Source organism: Scyliorhinus torazame, chromosome 5, assembly GCF_047496885.1.
Source record: "Scyliorhinus torazame isolate Kashiwa2021f chromosome 5, sScyTor2.1, whole genome shotgun sequence".
Classification (NCBI taxonomy): Eukaryota; Metazoa; Chordata; class Chondrichthyes; order Carcharhiniformes; family Scyliorhinidae; genus Scyliorhinus; species Scyliorhinus torazame.
The window spans coordinates 300,250,386-300,268,352 of NC_092711.1; the positions used below are offsets into that span (position 1 = coordinate 300,250,386).

Here is a 17,967-nt window from a genome sequence, read left to right on the forward strand (position 1 = left end):
GCCCCTACAGGGGGCCATCAGGGCGCTGGAGTGGTTCACGCCGCTCCAGCTGCTGATCCGGCCATGGAATGGGCGCCGGGGAATGCGCGCATGTGCAGTGGGTCCGTCGCAAACCTGCGGATGCGCAGTCCCATCGGCGCTATTTCCACGCATGCGCAGTGTCTCCTTTGTCCGGGCCGGCCCCGACCCAACATGGCGCAGGAGTACACGGGCCGGCGCGGAGTAAAGGAGGCCGGGAGACAGCGAGGCCGGCCCGCCGATTGGTGGGTCCCGATTGCGGGCCAGGCCACATCGGAGGCGCCCCCCCCGGGGTCGCATCCCCTCTCCCCCGCCACAGGCCGCCCCCGGACCCTTCAACGCCGAGGTCCCGCTGGCTAAGAGCTGGTTGGAACGGCACTGACGGGACTCGTTTTTTTTTACGCCTGCTCGGCCCAACTGGGCCGGAGAATCGCGGGTGGGCCGCGATTCTCCGCTCTGCGGAGAATCGCGTTGGGGCAGCATGGCGCGATTCGCGCAGCCCGCCGCCGATTCTCCGCACAGTACTTCTGAAGACAAAATCCCGTCTTCACATTGAGGATACCCTTCATCATGTTGTGTGGCACTACCACCGTGCTAAATGGGATAGACTTCGAACAGATCTAGCAACTCAAGATTGGGCATCTATGAGGCGCTGTGGTTCATCAGCAGCAGTAGAATTGTTTTCAACCACAATCTGCAACCTCATGGCCCAGCAATCTATTACCACCAAGCCACGGGATCATCCATGGTTCAATGAAGAGTGAAGGAGAGCATGCCAGGAGCAACATAAGCAGACCGAAAACTGAGGACTACTTGTGTACCAAACAGCATAAGCAGCAAGTAATAGACGGAGTTTAGCAATTGCACAACAAACCCATCAGATCTAAGCTCTGTAGTCCTGTCACATTCAGCCATGAATGGTGGTGGACAATTAAACAACTCACTGGAGGAGGAGATTCCACAAATATCCTCATTCTCAATGACGGAGGACTCCAGCACATATGTGCAAAAGACAAGGCTGAGGCATTCGCAGCAATCTACAGCCAGAAATGCCGAGTCGATGATAATAATATAATAATCTTTATTAGTGTTACAAGTAGGCTTACATTAACACGGCACTGAAGTTACTGTGAAAATCCCCTCGTCGCCACATTACGGCGCCTGTTCGGTTATATTGAGGGAGAATTCAGAATGCCCAATTTACCTAACACGCACGTCTTTCGGGAGTTGTAGGAGGAAACTGGAGCATCTGGAGGAAATCCTCGCAGACACTGGGAGAACATGCAGATTCCGCAAACAATGACCCAAACCAGGAATCGAACCCGGGTTCCTGGCACTATGAAGCAACACTGCTAACCACTGTGCTACCGTGCCATCCATATCCATCTCGGTCTCCTCCACAGGTCCTCAGCATCACAGATGGCAGTCTTCAGCCAATACGATTCACTTCACGTGATTTCAAGAAATTGCTGAAGACTGGATACTGAAAAGACTATGGGCCCTGAAAATATCCCGGCACTAGTACTGAAGACTTGTGCTCCAGAACTGGCCTCACCCCTAGCCAAGCTGTTCCAGTACAGCTGCAACACTGGCATCAACCTGACAATATGGAAAATTGCCCAGGTGTGTCCTGTACGCTAGACACAGGACAAATCCAACCCAGCTAATTACTGCCCTATCAGTCTACTCTCCATCATCAGCAGAGTGGTGGACGGAGTCATCGACAGTGCTATCAAATGACACTTACTCAGCAATAAGCTGCTCACGAATGCTCTGTTTGGGTTCTGCCAGCGTCACTCAGCTCCTGACCTCGTTACAGCCTTGGTTCAAACATAGACAAAAGAGCTGGATGCCAGAGGTGAGGTGAGAGTGACCGCCCTTGACATCAAGGCAGCATTTGGCCAAGTATGGGATCAAGGAGCCCTAGTTAAACTGAAATCAATGGGAATCATTGGAGTCATACCTGGCACAAAGGAAGATGGTTGTGGTGGTTGGAGGTCAATCATCCCATCTCCAGGACATCACTGCAGGAGTTCCACAGGTTAATGTCCAAGGTCCAATGATCTTCAGCTGTTTCCTTAATGACCTCCCTCCCATAATCAGGTCAGAAGTGCGGATGTTTGCAGATGAGTGCACAATGTTCAGCACCATTCGCGACTACTCAGATAATGAAGTAGTTCATATCCAAATGCACCAAGACCTGGACAATATCTTGGGCTGACAAGTGGAAAGTTACATTCACGCCACACAAGTGACAGGCAATAACCATCTCCTACAAGGAAGATCTAACCATGGCAAAACTAAAGAGCTGATCATTGACTTCAGGAAGCAAAGTACTGTACACACCCCTGTCTGCATCAACAGAGCCGAAGTGGTGATGATTAACAGCTTCAAATTCCTAGGAGTGCACATCACCAAACATCTGTCCTGGTCCACCCACGTCGGCGCCACCGCCAAGAAAGCACAACAGCTCCTATACTTCCTCAGGAAACTAAGGAAACGTAGCATGTCCACACTGACTCTTATCGACGTTTACAGATGCACCATAGAAAGCATCCTAGCTGGCTGCATCACAGCCTGGTATGGCAGCTGCTCATCCCAAGACGGCAAGAAACATGTGTGAACACAGCCCAGTCCATCACACAAACCTGCCTCCCATCCATTGACTCTATCTACACCTCCCGCTGCCAGGGGAAAACGTGCAGCATAATCAAAGACCCCTCCCAACCGGCTTACTCACTCTTCCAACTTCTTCCATCGGGCAGGAGATACAAAAGTCTGAGAACACACACAAACAGATTAAAAAACAGCTTCTTCCCTGCTGTTACCAGACTCCTAAACAGCCCTTTTATGGACTGACCTGATTAATACTACACTCCTAAGGGCAGCACGGTGGCGCAGTGGGTTAGCCCTGCTGCCTCACGGAGCCGAGGTCCCAGGTTCGATCCCGTCTGTGTGGAGTTTGCACATTCTCCCCGTGTTTGTGTGGGTTTCGCCCCCGCAACCCAAAGATGTGCAGGCTTGGTGGATTGGCCACGCTAAATTGCCCCTTATTTGGAAAAAAATGAATTGGGTACTCTAAATTTATTTTAAAAAATACTACACTCCTGTATGCTTCACCTGATGCACCGAGTCCATGTATTTACATTGTGGACCTTGTGTTGCCCTATTCTGTATTTGTGTTTTATTTTATTTTCATGTACTAAATGATCTGTTTGAGCTGTTCGCAGGAAAATACTTTTCACTGTACCTTGGTACACGTGACAATAAACAAATCCATCCATCCCTCGACTCTCAATGGCATTACCATCACTGAATCCCCCACAATAAACATCTGGGGGGGGGTTACCATTGGTCTGAAACTAAACTGGACTAGCCATATTAATATTGTGCCACCAGGGTAGGTCAAAGGCTAGGAATCGTATGGCGAGTTCCTGACCTCCTGACCCCCCAAAGCCTGTCAGCCATCTACAAGGCACAAGTCAGGAAAGTAATGGAATACTCTCCACTGGCCTGGATGAGTGCAGCCCCAACAACACTCAAGAAGCTTGATACCATCCAGGACAAAACACCCCACTTGATTGCTCACCCTTCCACAAATATTCAAACCCTCCACCACCGACGAACAGTGGCAGCCGTGTGTACAATCTACAAAATGCACTACAGTAATTCGCCAAGGTTCCTCAGACTGCACCTTCCAAACCCACAACCACTACCATCTTGAAGGACAAGAGCAGCAGATACCTGGGAACCCTACCACCTGGAGGTTTCCCTCCAAGTCCCTGACCACCCTGATTTGATAATCTATCGCCGTTCCTTCACTGTCGATGGGGCAATATCCTGGAACTCCCTCCCAAACAGCACAGTGGATGTGTCTGCAGCAGCTGTTTTGCAGTGGTTGAAGAAGGCAACTTTTCACAACCTTCTCAAGAGAAATTAGGGATGGGGAATAATTGCTGGCCTATCCAGCAACAACCATGTCTCATAAATGAGTTAACAAACAGGTAACTTACTCTTGTGCCTTTTTTGAGCCATGTGTTATCGCCACATCACAATATTTCCATTTAGGTATCTGCGCCTGAGCACTGAGCATGCTATTACATGCACAGTGAATGCAAGATAGACCGTACTCTGTTTCCTCTTACCCGAGCCGGGATTGTCCAGCCCCTTACGGCAATTTTTCCCACTTTGGAGGACGTAGACTATTAGCTTCCAGTGGGATATTCTAGTCCAGCTGAAATTGGTAACTATTTGCATAGCTCACTAACCTGTCCACCAGGGAGCCTGCCATCTGGGGCTCAGGCTTGGTGGGACAGAAGATTCCATTGATGGAAATGGCGAGAAAATCCCATCCTCTGACTCAACCTAATATCGTACCCATCCTACTCTAATGCTACCTTGACATTTCCAATTCTCTTTGTACCTTGATTTTCTCTAACATTGCTTTCTAGCATCTACTCCTGTCAATTTAGTTTAAACTCTCCTTAATAGTACTAGCACATTTCTGCGCAAGGATGGTAGTCCAGGAGTTGTTCAAGTGCAACCCATCCAATCTGTACTGCAGGTTTCTTACGCATAATTGATCCCAATGTCCTAGAAATCTAAAGCTTTCTCTCCTCTAGTTCTGCAGCAAACGAAAATAAAGATTACTATTATTATTGGCACTACAAGTAGCCTGGATCTGGAAATTGCTAGGTTTTGAGGTCTTGCTTTCCAGTTTGATGAATGGGCAGGTAGCAGAGGGATACAGATCCTTAGAAAGCTGCTTGAAGGACTTTCTCCCTCTTAACTAGTTCCTACCTATGTAGACCACAACCGCTGACTGTTCACCCTCCCCTCTCAGATTGCTCTGCAGCTGCTCAGCAACATCCTTGATCTGGGTCAAAGAGTCAACATAATATTCTGCCTTCATGGGCGAAATTCTCCCCCAATGGCGCGATGTCCGCTGACTGGCGCCAAAAACGGCGCCAATCAGACGGGCATCGCGCCGGCCCAAAGGTGCGGAATGCTCCGCATCTTTGGGGGCCGAGCCCCAACATTGAGGGGCTAGGCCGGCGGCGGAGGGATTTTCGCCCCGCCAGCTGGCGGAAATGGCGTTTGTTGCCCAGCCAGCTGGCGGAAATGGCGTTTGTTGCCCCACCAGCTGGCGCGGAAATGCGGCGCATGCGCGGGAGCGTCAGCGGCCGCCGACAGTTTCCCGCGCATGCGCAGTGGGGAGAGTCTCTTCCGCCTCCGCCATGGTGGAGGCCGTTGCGGAGGCGTAAGGGAACGAGTGCCCCCACGGCACAGGCCCGCCCGCGGATCGGTGGGCCCCGATCGCGGGCCAGGCCACCGTGGGGGCACCCCCCGGGGTCAGATCGCCCCCCCCCCCCCAGGACCCCGGAGCCCGCCCACGCCGCCTGGTCCCGCCGGTAAATACCAGCTTTGATTTACGCCGGCAGGACAGGCAATTTCGGGGCGGGACTTCGGCCCATCCGGGCCGGAGAATTGAGCGGGGGGTCCCGCCAACCGGCGCGGCCCGATTCCCGCCCAATCTCCAGTACCGGTGACTTCGGCGGGGGGGGGGGGGGGGGGGGGGGGCGGTTTCACGGCGGCCAACGGCCATTCTCCGACCCGGCGGGGGGTCGAAGAATGACGCCCATGTCTTGAACTGCAGAAACATCTATCTGTTCCCCTATCGAATTCCCTACCTCTATTTTGATAATATATCTACTGCTCTCCTGTGCAGCTGCGGCAGTAGTGGTGTTATAACTAGGCTCTGACTTCACACATTAGACTCAGGAACCATTACTCTCATCAGTATTTAGAACTGAATGGTAGTTGGAATGTGCGATGCACTCATAACTCCAACAGTACCCACCTGGTTCTTCTCAACTGCGTGGGGTACCACTCTGCTTGTGTATCATTAAGTTGTGGGGTGACCGGTTGCAGCACGGTGGTGCAGCAGCACGGCATGGTGGCGCAGTGGTTAGCACTGCTGCCTCACTTCTCCAGGGACCGAGTTCAATTCCAGCCTCGGGTGACTGTGTGGAGTTTGCACTTTCTCCCCGTGACTGCGTGGGTTTCCACCTGGTGCTCCGGTTTCCTCCCACAGTCCAAGGATGTGCAGGTTAGGTGGATTGGCCATGCTAAATTGTCCCTTAGTGTCCAAAAGGTTAGATTGGGTTATGGGAATAGGGTAGAGGCGTGGGCTTAAGTAGGGTGCTCATTCTAAGGGCAGGTGCAGACTCGATGGGCTGAATGGCCTCCTTCTGCGCTGTAAATTCTATCTATGATTCTATGACTATGTCTGTAAATGTGTAATATGAAATACTTGTGAATGCAATGACGCCAAACTCTGCTCAAGTTTCAAAACCTGAAGCCCAAGCTTCTGCATCACATGTGATTGTCCAGGACATGAAAAGTGTCCTGGATCTCCCACGGGGAACAGGCTGCACACGTTTCAGGACATATCTGTCTCGCCATGCATCTATTTATTAAGCAATTTAATTTGTGACAAATAAATACTCACTAATCAGCTCCTTCTCTGCTGCTGAAATTCCTTAATCTTATAGAGTAGTTAATTTAAATGTTTACTCTCAATATCTAAAACCGTAGATTTTAATTTACTGAAAAGTGCAGAACCCTTTCGTGTTACTATCCCTTGCTATTCAATGGTTAATTCATTAAACATTGATGGTAAATTATCATATTGGTCTTAATTGTATGTTAATTAATTGATCGAGTCTTACAAAACAGTTGATTCATTTAAGTGATAATATATCAGAATAAATACTCAAAGCTCACCAGTATACTTGTGACTCCTTGTGCTGCGATGTCACTTGCGTTATATCCCCACCTCCCTGCTCCTCTTGACCTCTCTGCTATGATGCTGCCTGTATTTCCTGTTCTGTTTTAAAGGTTCCACTCTCTTGCTGTGCTTTGCTGTTGATGTTTTTCATGCTGTTTTAAATACTTCTTTCTCCTGCTCTGCTTTTCTACTCCGTTGCTGATTGTTTTTTGCGTTGATTTTAAAGGCTCCTCTCTACTGTTGTGCTTTGCTGCTCGGCTACTGCTAGTTTCCTGTGCTGTTTTTAAAAGCGCTTCTTTCCTACTTTGCTTTGCAATGCGGATGATGCTGTTTTTAAAGGTTCTTGATTCCTGCTGTGCTTTGCTGATCTGCCCTTGCTTGGATTGTCTGCTATCCTACTGAGTGAGGGTGTCTGAGTGACAGTGTTGCCTCTCTTTTCCCCTCCTGTTGTTTTCCACTCTGCTTTGTTCACCATTCTGCAGAGCATCCACTAATAGAGCTCACAATTGGAAATATTTCCAGTCATGTTCTACTTTACCATTGATTAGTTATATCTCATGTTTTGTGGAGTTTTGACCCTGGCTGAATTGTGGTATCCATCTGTAACCTCTAGTGCTAATTTGGTGTTAGTGTCAATTTTGGTTGGCAGAGTAAATGAACTGCAAGCTCTTATTGGGGTTGACCAATTTTGATTTGTTCTTCTGGTTTTTAACCTAGGATTGTTTGGGGTAAAAATTGGCCCATTGTTTAATCTGCAGCCACAAGAGGGCTGTAACATTGGAGATAATTTTAACTTGGTGATAGTAAACTAAGTGATATTAATTTAGCTGCATTACACATTTCTCCTGAATTTCACTTATATTGATTTCAATCTGAATTTGACTTCCATGTATCCATTCCAACAGTCCCTCCAGAAGTATGGTGTTAGTGTTAAGTGTGTCATGTGAGAGTACCTTTAAGAAATGGGTGTTTATAAATGGGTGTGTATATAAGTATCTGTAGTGAGAGTGCCTTTAAGAAATGGGTGCTTATTACTGCAGTGATGTCAGAGAGTGGGTGGAGTTTTATGCTGTTTGCCGCAAGGTGTGGTTTAGTGTCATTTTCAGAGCTGGATAGCTACAGTCACAGCCAGAAGGTGTATTAGAGTCTCTCTCTGTTTTCTAAAGACTGTAAATCGACCCTTTGATTTAAAACTAATAACAGTAGTGACTTTAACCTGATGTGCTTCTGGTAAAAGGTGTTTTAAGTCTTATGGATGTTAAAAGGAAAGCTTAAAGGATTACTTAGTGTTGTATTCTTTGGAGGTTGTATTTGAATTAATGGTTGCTAAGATGTTCACTGTATGTTTTAAAAAGGTTAACTTGAGTTCATAGAATAAACATTGTTTTGCTTTAAAAAATACTTTTCCATTTCTGCTGTACCACACCTGTAGAGTGGGTGGTGTTCCCGATACCACAATCTCGTAAAGGTTGTGGGTCAGGTGAACTCCATGATACACTTTGGGGTTCTCTAAACCCTGGCCCATAACAAGTGGTTAACTTGTTTCAGTTTAGATTTGGCTTAAGCTAGACTGGTGAAATGGAACAGTATCTGCTTTTTATACAGCACCAAGGTTAGAAAATAGTATGTCAGATACCCTCAATTACGACTCAGGAGAGGAGTTTGATAATACAAAGGCAAGGCTTTAATAACCAGAAAACCAGACAGCTGCTGAGAAGTGTGCTCACTGCACGCTGCCTACTGAACGTAACCTGATATACAGCTTCCTGGGGGCGGAGCCAGAGGCGGAGTCCCCCAGGGTTCCAAACCCGGTCTTAAAGGGGCCTACGCATTAAAGGTATATATGTATACAGATATCATTCATCACAGTATGCAAGAGTTATGAACTGCATTGTCTAATGCATGCTCAGTATAAGATTTTCCCTGAACTGATCAAGCTGGCTACTTAAAAAATGTGGGGAAGGTGCAGATCATTCAAAGAAAAAAACAGGCCAGTCAGGTAATTTAGTTTTGTTTCTTCTGGCTTATTTACAGTTATTTCACTTTGGTCATATCTGACCTGTCCCTAGCATTGCCACCTATAATGCCTTCAGTTCAGAGTATTTCTTGTGTTGGGAAGAGCATCATTCTGAGCCAACCAACAATCCGGAAGTCTATTCCCTCTCCAGGGCCCAACGTCAACATTGAAAAAAAATTCTTACCATCTCCAGTTGCTGCTCCATCCGATTCACCCTTTTTGGCTGTCTGCCACTTCCAACTGTTTATCAGCATCACATAACAACTCCTCTCTCACACATTCATAATCCACTAACAGAACACAAAGAAAGCCACATCCCACAAACTCAAAAAAGGAAAAGTAATAGCTTCTCAACTATAAAGAAAACAAGAAACAAACTAACAGAAAAAAAGGAAAAGTGCCAGCCTGGCATCCTGGCAGTGCCACCTAGGCACCTTGGCAGTGCCAGGTTGGTACCTAGGTGGCAGTGCCAGGGTACCACCCTGCCCAGAGGGCAAGCATCAGGGGGCCTCAATCACCTGGGAGACCCCAAAGAGTGCCGTTCTATCTTGTCCCTGTTGGTGAAGACCAGTATTGAACGGCGCTCGACTGAGGTTTCCACGGCAAAGGGAATGGATCCCAACACCTTGATTACCTCAGTGAATTGCATATTAGAGTGAGACTAGCTGTCTCGCTCTAATATGCAGGTCTGCCGAAAGGTAATCCTGCAAATAATAGGTGGGCTTCACATCGCGACGTCTCGCGAGATCATGATGATCTTGCGAGGCGTGGTGTGGCGAGCCGGGTAGATCCCGAGAGCGGGGTCTCCCTGCAGTTACGCTGTGGTGCGCTGCTTTTTGGCAAACGTGCCCAGTGGATCACGTCCGTTGGATATTTGTTGAATGTTTGAGGTAGGCTCCTGGCTCTGATAACTTAATCCCAAGGTTGTAAAAAAATTGGTGCATTGAGTCCTCTTTTGGATATTCTCTGCTGAAGTCAGGCTAAATCTCAAATGATTAGAAAATAACAAATAAATGTCCCATTCTCATAAAAGGGAAAGGGATAAGCTTTCAAATTGAAGAACTGTTGAGCCTTACTTCCAGTGTTGGCAAAGTGTTTTAAAGTATCTTACAGGATAATTAAGGGGCATGAGCTGATGAAACACAACTTTTGAAGTCAGAGATCATGGGCTGGATTCTTGGCACCCCAACTCCGAAATCGCGTCCGGCGCCGGGGCGGAGAATCCACTTCCGCACACGGAAATTGGATATTCTGAATTCTCCCTCTGTGTACCCGAACGGAGCCGGAATGTGACGTCTAGGAGCTTTTCACAGTAACTTCATTGCACTGTTAATGTAAGCGTACTTGTGACAATAAAGATTATTATTAATTGGGGATGCTCAAGAGGCTAGAATTAGAACATAAACATACAGTGCAGAAGGAGGCTATTCGGCCCATCGAGTCTGCACCGACCCACTTAAGCCCTCACTGCCACCCTATCCCCGTAACCCAATAACCCCATCTAACCTTTTTTGGACACTTAAGGACAATTTAGCATGGCCAATCCACCTAACCTGCACGTCTTTGGACTGTGGGAGGAAACCCGAGCACCCGGAGGAAACCCACGCAGACACGGGGAGATCGTGCAGACTCCGCACAGCCAGTGACCCAGCGGGGAATCGAACCTGGGACCCTGGTGCTGTGAAGCACAGTGCTAGCCACTTGTGCTACCGTGCTGCGCAAATTGGAGGAGCACAGATATCTTGGGAGAATTGTAGGACTGGAGGAGATTTTAGAAATGGTGGGTGAGATTGTCTCAGCCTCAGCGCCGAAATCGCACTGGGCGGGTGCGGAATTCTCTGAAAATGGGGCTATGTTCCCACACCCGTGAGAAAACGGGCGCGAATCAATCACTGGACATTTTTCTAGAAAGTCCAGAGTAATTCTCCGTTTTGTAGGGGGCATGCAGGGCCCCGGAGTTGTCCACGCAGCTCTGGCTGCCGATACGGGGCCCTGCACTTCCAGCCACGGGTCCGCACATGTGCGCGGCGGCCCCGCGAAACATGGCTGACCCACACAGCAAGCCGGCCCCAACAATATAGGCCCCACCCCCCATACCGCATGCTCCGACCGATAGGAGGTCCCCGATTGCTAGCCTGGCCGTCCTGGAGGCCCACCCCATCACGGATCCCCCCCCCCCGCACCCACCAGGACAGCTGCGGACAGGGTGAGAATCGCCACGGGGGCCTCTTTCAATGGCCGTCGACCGTGCGCGCGACTGCCGGTGATTCTCCGGTCCGCGGAGAATCGCGGGAAGGCGTCGGACCTGATCGCGGGTCTGACGCCCCATTCTCCGCCCCTGCTCCGAGCACGATTTTGACCCGGAGGCTCGAAGAATCCCACCCAAGATAGGGTGAGTCTATGAAAAGATTTGAAAACAAAAATACAATTTTTTTTTAGATATTGCTCAACTAGCAGCTAAAGCAAATCAACAAGCACAGAGCTGATAGTTAAGATGATTTGGTGTGAGTTATAGGCAGTATAATTTTAATGACTACAAGACTACTGACAACAAAATGTAGACGGTAAGCCAGGAATAATCAAGTGTAGAGGTAAAAAGGCATGTTATGAAGGTGGAAACAGGTGATATTCATGATGGTACGGATATGTGATCACAACTCATCCAAGATCAAATATGGTTCCAGGGTTGTGGGCAGTCTAGTTCAGCATCAGGGGCGAGATTCTCCGCCCCCCCCGCCGGGTCGGAGAATCGTCGGGTGCTGGCGTGAATCCCGCCCCCGCTGGTTGCCGGAGATTCGGTGAGGGCGGGAATCGCGACGTGCCGGTTGGCGGGCCCCCCCGCGCGATTCTCCGGCCCGGATGGGCCGAAGTCCCGCCGGTAAAATGCCTGTCCCGCCGGCGTAAATTAAACCATCTACCTTACCGGCGGGACAAGGCGGCGCGGGCGGGCTCCGGGGTCCTGGGGGGGGCGCGGGGCGATCTGGCTCCGGGGGGTGCCCCCACGGTGGCCTGGCCAATCCGCGGGCGGGCCTATGCTGTGGGGGCACTCTTTCCCTTCCGCCTCTGCCACGGTCTCCACCATGGCAGAGGCAGAAGAGACTCCCTCCACTGCGCATGTGTGGGAAGCTGTCAGCGGCCGCTAACGCTCCCGCGCATGCGCCGCCCAGAGATGTCATTTCCGCGCCAGCTCGCGGGGCACCAAAGGCCTTTTCCGCCAGTTGGCGGGGCGGAAATTCGTCCGGCGCCGACCTAGCCCCTCAAGGTTGGGGCTCGGCCCCCAAAGATGCGGAGCATTCCGCACCTTTGGGGCGGCGCGATGCCCATCCGATTTGCGCCGTTTTGGGCACCAGTCGGCGGACATCGCGCCGTTTCCGGAGAATTTCGCCCCAGACCTTTGCCAGCGAGAGGGATGGAATCAATGGCTAAGAAATGGAGTTTGTGGCTGGTACTGTAGACTTTGTTCTTCCCAGTAGCCAGTTGGAGGAAATTTCAACTCATCTAATGTTTGACATTGGAAAAGCAGTCCGACAATTGAGAGATAGTGCGAGGGTCAAAAGTGGTACTGGTTACGTAGACTTCGGTTTCATCAGCTACTAAGGATACCATAATTTCACATTAATTGAAATAACGCTTTATATACAGAAAAATGGTTTTAAATTTCTCAATTCTTTCTTTCAGATTCCTCACAAATGTGGAGTTTTTGTTTAAGTGATTAAATTAAAACAGTGCAGTTTATTTTCAAGGCTGCTGGTATGGTGATTTAATAGATAAAATCAGAATGCAATCACTGGTTAAATAAAAATCAAAGAAATCTAGGAAAATTGAGCTTGACATTTAGTCAGTATAAAACAACATTTCTGATCATCCTCACTTGTTCGGACAGAACTTTATAATTTTTTATAGTAGCCACTCCTAAATTTATATGTTCTTTGTTTTCCCCTAAGATTGGATAATACAAGGAATCTCGGTCTCCAAATGGACTACTTTTTTCAACCTCAGAAAACCTGTCTCATTTGTGGAGATGAGGCATCAGGATGTCATTATGGAGCACTCACCTGTGGTAGTTGCAAAGTATTCTTCAAGAGAGCAGCTGAAGGTACACCAAGTTATTTATATCCTTATTTGATAGTGGTAACGCGGATTAGCCAGATTGGTACATAAGCAAATTATTGCAGATACTGAAAATTTCAAATAAAAAGAGAAAACGCTGGAAGTACTCAGCAGGTCAGGCAGAATTTGTAGAGATGTTTGCATTTCAGGTCGATGATGACTGTTTTCATACAGATTGGTGTTCACAGACTGGTTCATGTCAATTTGATGTAATTAAGTTTCATAACTCTGTAACTCCTTAATTTTTTATGTGTATGTGCATCGTTAAAACTGACTGTGGAATCCTATCCATTTTATTTTCTGCTACTCATAATGAAAATTATCTCATTATAATTTAAGGTGATTAGGCACCTATAACTTGGCTGCCATGGGTGCTGTTTGAGGACCAAAATGGCATGAAGGGAGGGATTCTCTGTTGGCTGATGCCAAAATCGGGAAAGGTGATTCGATGGAGAATTGCTCTTGACCCCGAAATCATGGCTGGCGTCAGGTTCACGCCAAATCGCAATTCTCCGGTGATTGGACAGCGATGTCAATGCGTTCTACTCTGCACGTACAGTAAACACGGTTTGCATATCATTAGCGGGCCTGATCCAGTATTCTCTGGGCCCTCTTTCGCCAGGGGAATTCCCGATGACGAGGTTCACCTTGTGTTTTAAAAATTGTGAAACAGGCACTGTGGTTAATGGGAGGGAGGGAGAGAGAGAGTGGAAATAGGACGTGCATAGGTGCATTGGACGTGGTGGGGGTGTTGGAGAGAGAGAGGGGGGATGAGCGCGGTGACAGTGACCAGGGGATGGGTTGGGGTGACCTCCCACGGGACCGAGGTGTCGAGGTACGGATTGCCATTGCCGCTGCCTGCAAGGCAGTACCTTGCTGCATACCGCACTGACCAATCACCTTGGCCCGTGGGTCTGCAAAGTGACACTGGCTGTATGGGTGCCCCCATCCCATCATCCCCCCGAACCTGCCGCCACCCGCCGGCAGGGTATCAGGTAGCCCAGCCAAGGGCAATGTCCACAGTAGCCCCTCAAGGAGGGCGCCGGACTGGGTCCAGGAGCATACCCTGGCAAGGGCAGTGCTAGCCGACGGTACCCCTTGCAGCAGGGATGGGTGCCAGGGTTAAAGGCTCCCACGGTGCCGGACACTGACAGGGCCCGGGGTGCGGAGATGGGGGAAGGTGTGGCCGGAAGGGACATGCAGGGGGCAGGTTCCTCAGTGTAAACCGGGGTCACATAGTAGCCCGTTGGACCTGGTTGGGCACAGGGGCCCACACCATGCTAACATGTCGGCCTTTCACCACCTGAAGATAATGGATATTTAAATTCAACCAGCAATGGAGGCCTTCCTCCTAGTCGCTGCAGCCCTGGGGGATGCACTGCGGCTGTATGAGCTCTAGCTGCTTGAGGAGGAGGACGCTGCAGCAGTGGAGCCTGCCCCAGAGGAATAGGGGGTAGCTGGCGAGGATGGAGAGCCGGCCGCCCAGCAGGCCACTCCCAGTATCCGTCAAGGTGACGGTTGTCCTAGGGCAGCACGGTGGCGCAGTGGCAGCACTGCAGCCTCATGGGCGCCAAGGTCCCAGGTTCGGTCCCGGCCCTGGGTCACTGTCCGTGTGGAGTTTGCATATTCTCCCCGTGTTTGCGTGGGTTTCACCCCCACAACCCAAAGATGTGCAGGGTAGGTGGATTGGCCACGCTAAATTGCCCCTTAATTGGAAAAATGAATTGGGTACTCTACTCTAAATTTATTTTTTAAAAGGTGACGGTTGCCCTGAAACTCCACACCAAAGGGTACTTCCAGGTGCCGAGTGGGGACCTGTCCCGAATCTCACAGAGCTCGGTGCACAGGTGTATCTGTGCTGTCACGAAGGCCTTAAATGCCCATTCAGCACAATACATCCATTTCAATGTGGACCCAGACCACCAGGATGCCTGGGGAGTGGGGTTCGCCGCCATCGCCGAGATGCACCGAGTCTAGGCGGTGATCGACGGGATGTATGTTGTCCTCGAGCACCTGCAGATGACCGGTCTTCACAAACTGAAATTCTGACAGGATTAGACAGGATAGATTAAGAAAGAATGTTCCTGGTGGGGGTGTCCAGAACTAGAGGTCATAGTTTGACGATAAGGAGTAAACCTTTTAGGACTGAGAAGAGGAGAAATTTCTTCACCCAGAGAGTGGTGGATCTGTGGAATTCACTACCACAGAAAGCAGTTGAGGCCAAAACTTTGTGTAAGTGTCAAGAAGGAATTAGATGTAGCACCTGGGGCTAAAGGGACACGGAGGGAAAGCGAGATCAGGGTTTTGAACTTGATGAGCAGCATTGGTCATAATGAATGGGAGAGCAGGCTCGAAGGGCCGAATGGCCTATATCCTGCTTCTACTTTCTATGTTTCTATGAAAGGAATTCCATTCAATAAATGTACAGCTGGTGTGTAACCATCAGATGCACATCATGCACGTCGGTGCAAAATACCCGGGCAGTGTGCATGACACCTTCATCCTGGCACACTCGATGGTTCCTGACCTCTTTGAGGCGCATCGCCGGCTGTACAGTTGGCCCCTGGGCGGCAGGGGTTATCTGCTGCAGTCTGGCTGATGTCGCCTATCCAGAGGCTACAGACAGACCTGGAGACTTGCTACAATGACGCCAATGCCGCGTCCAGGGGTGTGATCGAGCCTTCACATTTGCAATCCCCTCCGTGATTCCCACCTGCCTCACTATCGGGTCTGGGACCTGGATTGGCAGTAACAGCTGGTCTGACCTATGGGGTGGAGAATGATGACAACCTGATCTGGGATGTGCTCTGGTGCTCCACACCATTTGGCAACGTCTGGCTCCTGCCCACGGTAGCACTTTTCACCGTCCACTTGGGTGATTCCTGCATGCGAGCTGGCCATTCCATCACATGGTCCCATCGAATCCCTGGGGTGGCGGAGGTGGGAATGGGGGGAAATAGGGGTGGGACACCGGAGCGGTGAGCGCTGGCTAAACTGCGGTCCCTGGGCCAAGCCAACACACAATATCCCTTCCCCTGAGCCCCCTCTGCGGCCAGCCCAGACCAGCCCATCTCTCACACCGTTCTGACAGAGCACCGAGGCAGGTTGCAACATTGTGCACAGGTGTTTAATGTGAACAAATGTATACAGGTTTCTGCCCTAGCCCCTAATGCAATACTGTACTCTGCACCCTTGCCAAATTTAATGGTGTCTACATTTCTGGCCTTACAGACTCTAAAGCTACTCCTAGGTTGATCCCCAGGTGGTACATCAGGAGTGGAAGTAGCCTGCTGCGATTCCTGGCCATCTGGGAGTGGCCTGCTGGGCGACCGGCTCTCCATCCTCACCAGTTACCCCCTGTTCCTCTGTTACCTGGGTCCCCTTTGGCAGCCGTTTTTTGGGGCGACCGGGCTGGGATGGGCCCGGCTGCTGCTTGGGTGTCCCAGATGGTACCGGCCGCCCTGTTCTGCCTGCTGACCATGTGATGCGCCAAGGACTTGTGCGGGGGTGTCCGAGGTGCTGCAGTGTTAAGGCACTTCCCCTGCGGGAGCCACAGGCATGGACCCCATCGCCTCCTCCTCCCTCAGGGTGCCTTTTGACCCCAGGCTACTACATCGGATGGGGGTGCGAGTGCAGCAAACCCCTGAGGCTCCCCCGTCAACAGGCGCTGCCAGTACTTGAGGCCTGGTCTCGTCTTGACCAGGGTCTCCATGCTCGCGGCCATGTGACTGTGACACCACCTTCTGGGTGTGTGCCACATCAGCCAGTGACTGCGCCATCTCCCACTGTGATTGGGTCATCTCTCTATGGGTCTATGCCACGTCGCCAGCTCCTGGCCAATGCAGCCTTTGCACTCAGCCGTGGCCCGCTGTGACTTGGCCGTGTTCTGGAGTGCCTCTGCAATGTCCAGTTGGCTCTGGTACCTGGCTGCCTGTGATAGGGCAGTCCTGTCCTGGGCCTCGGCCACTGCCTGCACAGGGAATCCCCGGCCATCCTTGCAATATTGCCCTGCATAGCACGCATGTTCGGCACCACTTCCTGCTCCTGCACACAGTTGGACTTTCCAACTGCAGCTGCAAAATCTGGAGCTTGCCGACAACCCCTCATGCAGTCCCTGGCTCTTCAACTGCATCTCCCCAATCAAAAGGGCCACCCGTTCCAGAAGCACAAAACACGTCTGGACGGCAGCTAGTCCCTGGGATCGTCCCACCCGCCGATTATCCGCCCCCTCGGGAGTTCCCACCTCCACCTGATGTACCAGAGCATGTATGTGGTGCCCATCAGATTGTTTCCCACGAGCTTCTTCACTAAAGTACCCAACCAAAGTGAGTGTCTCTGGGAAGATGGAAGGTGCTGGTGACAGCTGTGACGGAAAGTTGGAGTCATCCCCGGACTCTAGCTCTGGCGTGTCACGGAATGCTGGGCGATGAATCTCATATGTGTCGGTGTCATCATCATCGCTGGTTGACACCTGGAGTTGTGGCTTTGGTTGGGATCAGAGGCGGAGGACACCCAGAAGGACCCGCCTCATAGAATCATAGAACTTACAGTGCAGAAGGAGGCCCTTTGGCCCATCGAGTCTGCACCGGCCCCTGGAAAGAGCACCCTACTTAAGCCCACCCCATCCCCGTAACCCAATAACCCCATCTAACATTTTTGGGCACTGAGGGGCAATGTAGCATGGGCAATCCACCTAACCTGCACATCTTTGGACTGTGCGAGGAAACCGGAGCGCCCGGAGACACGGGGAGAACCTGCAGACTTCGCACAGACAGTGACCCAAGCTGAGAATCAAACCCGGCACCCTGGCGCTGTGAAGCAACCGTGCTTGCTTCACCGACACCCAGAAGGGCCCGCCTCATAGAATCATAGAACTTACAGTGCAGAAGGAGGCCATTTGGCCCATCGGGTCTGCACCGGCTCTTGGAAAGTTCACCCTACTTAAGCTCACCCTATCCCAGTAACCCGATCTAACTGAGGGGCAATTTAGTGTTGCCACTCCTCCTAACCTGCACATCTTAGGACTGTGAGA

General features: G+C 50.5%; 1 protein-coding gene across 4 annotated transcripts in view; it reads left to right on the forward strand.

Moving 5' to 3' along the window:
* The window catches only part of ar (androgen receptor), a 549,391-nt gene that overhangs the window by 219,241 nt on the left and 312,183 nt on the right, over positions 1 to 17,967 (forward strand). For all 4 annotated transcript variants that reach the window (XM_072505808.1, XM_072505809.1, XM_072505807.1 and 1 more), the window contains exon 2: positions 12,770 to 12,921. In XM_072505808.1, the coding sequence (XP_072361909.1) occupies positions 12,770 to 12,921 (152 nt within the window). The remainder of the gene's footprint in view (positions 1 to 12,769; positions 12,922 to 17,967) is intronic.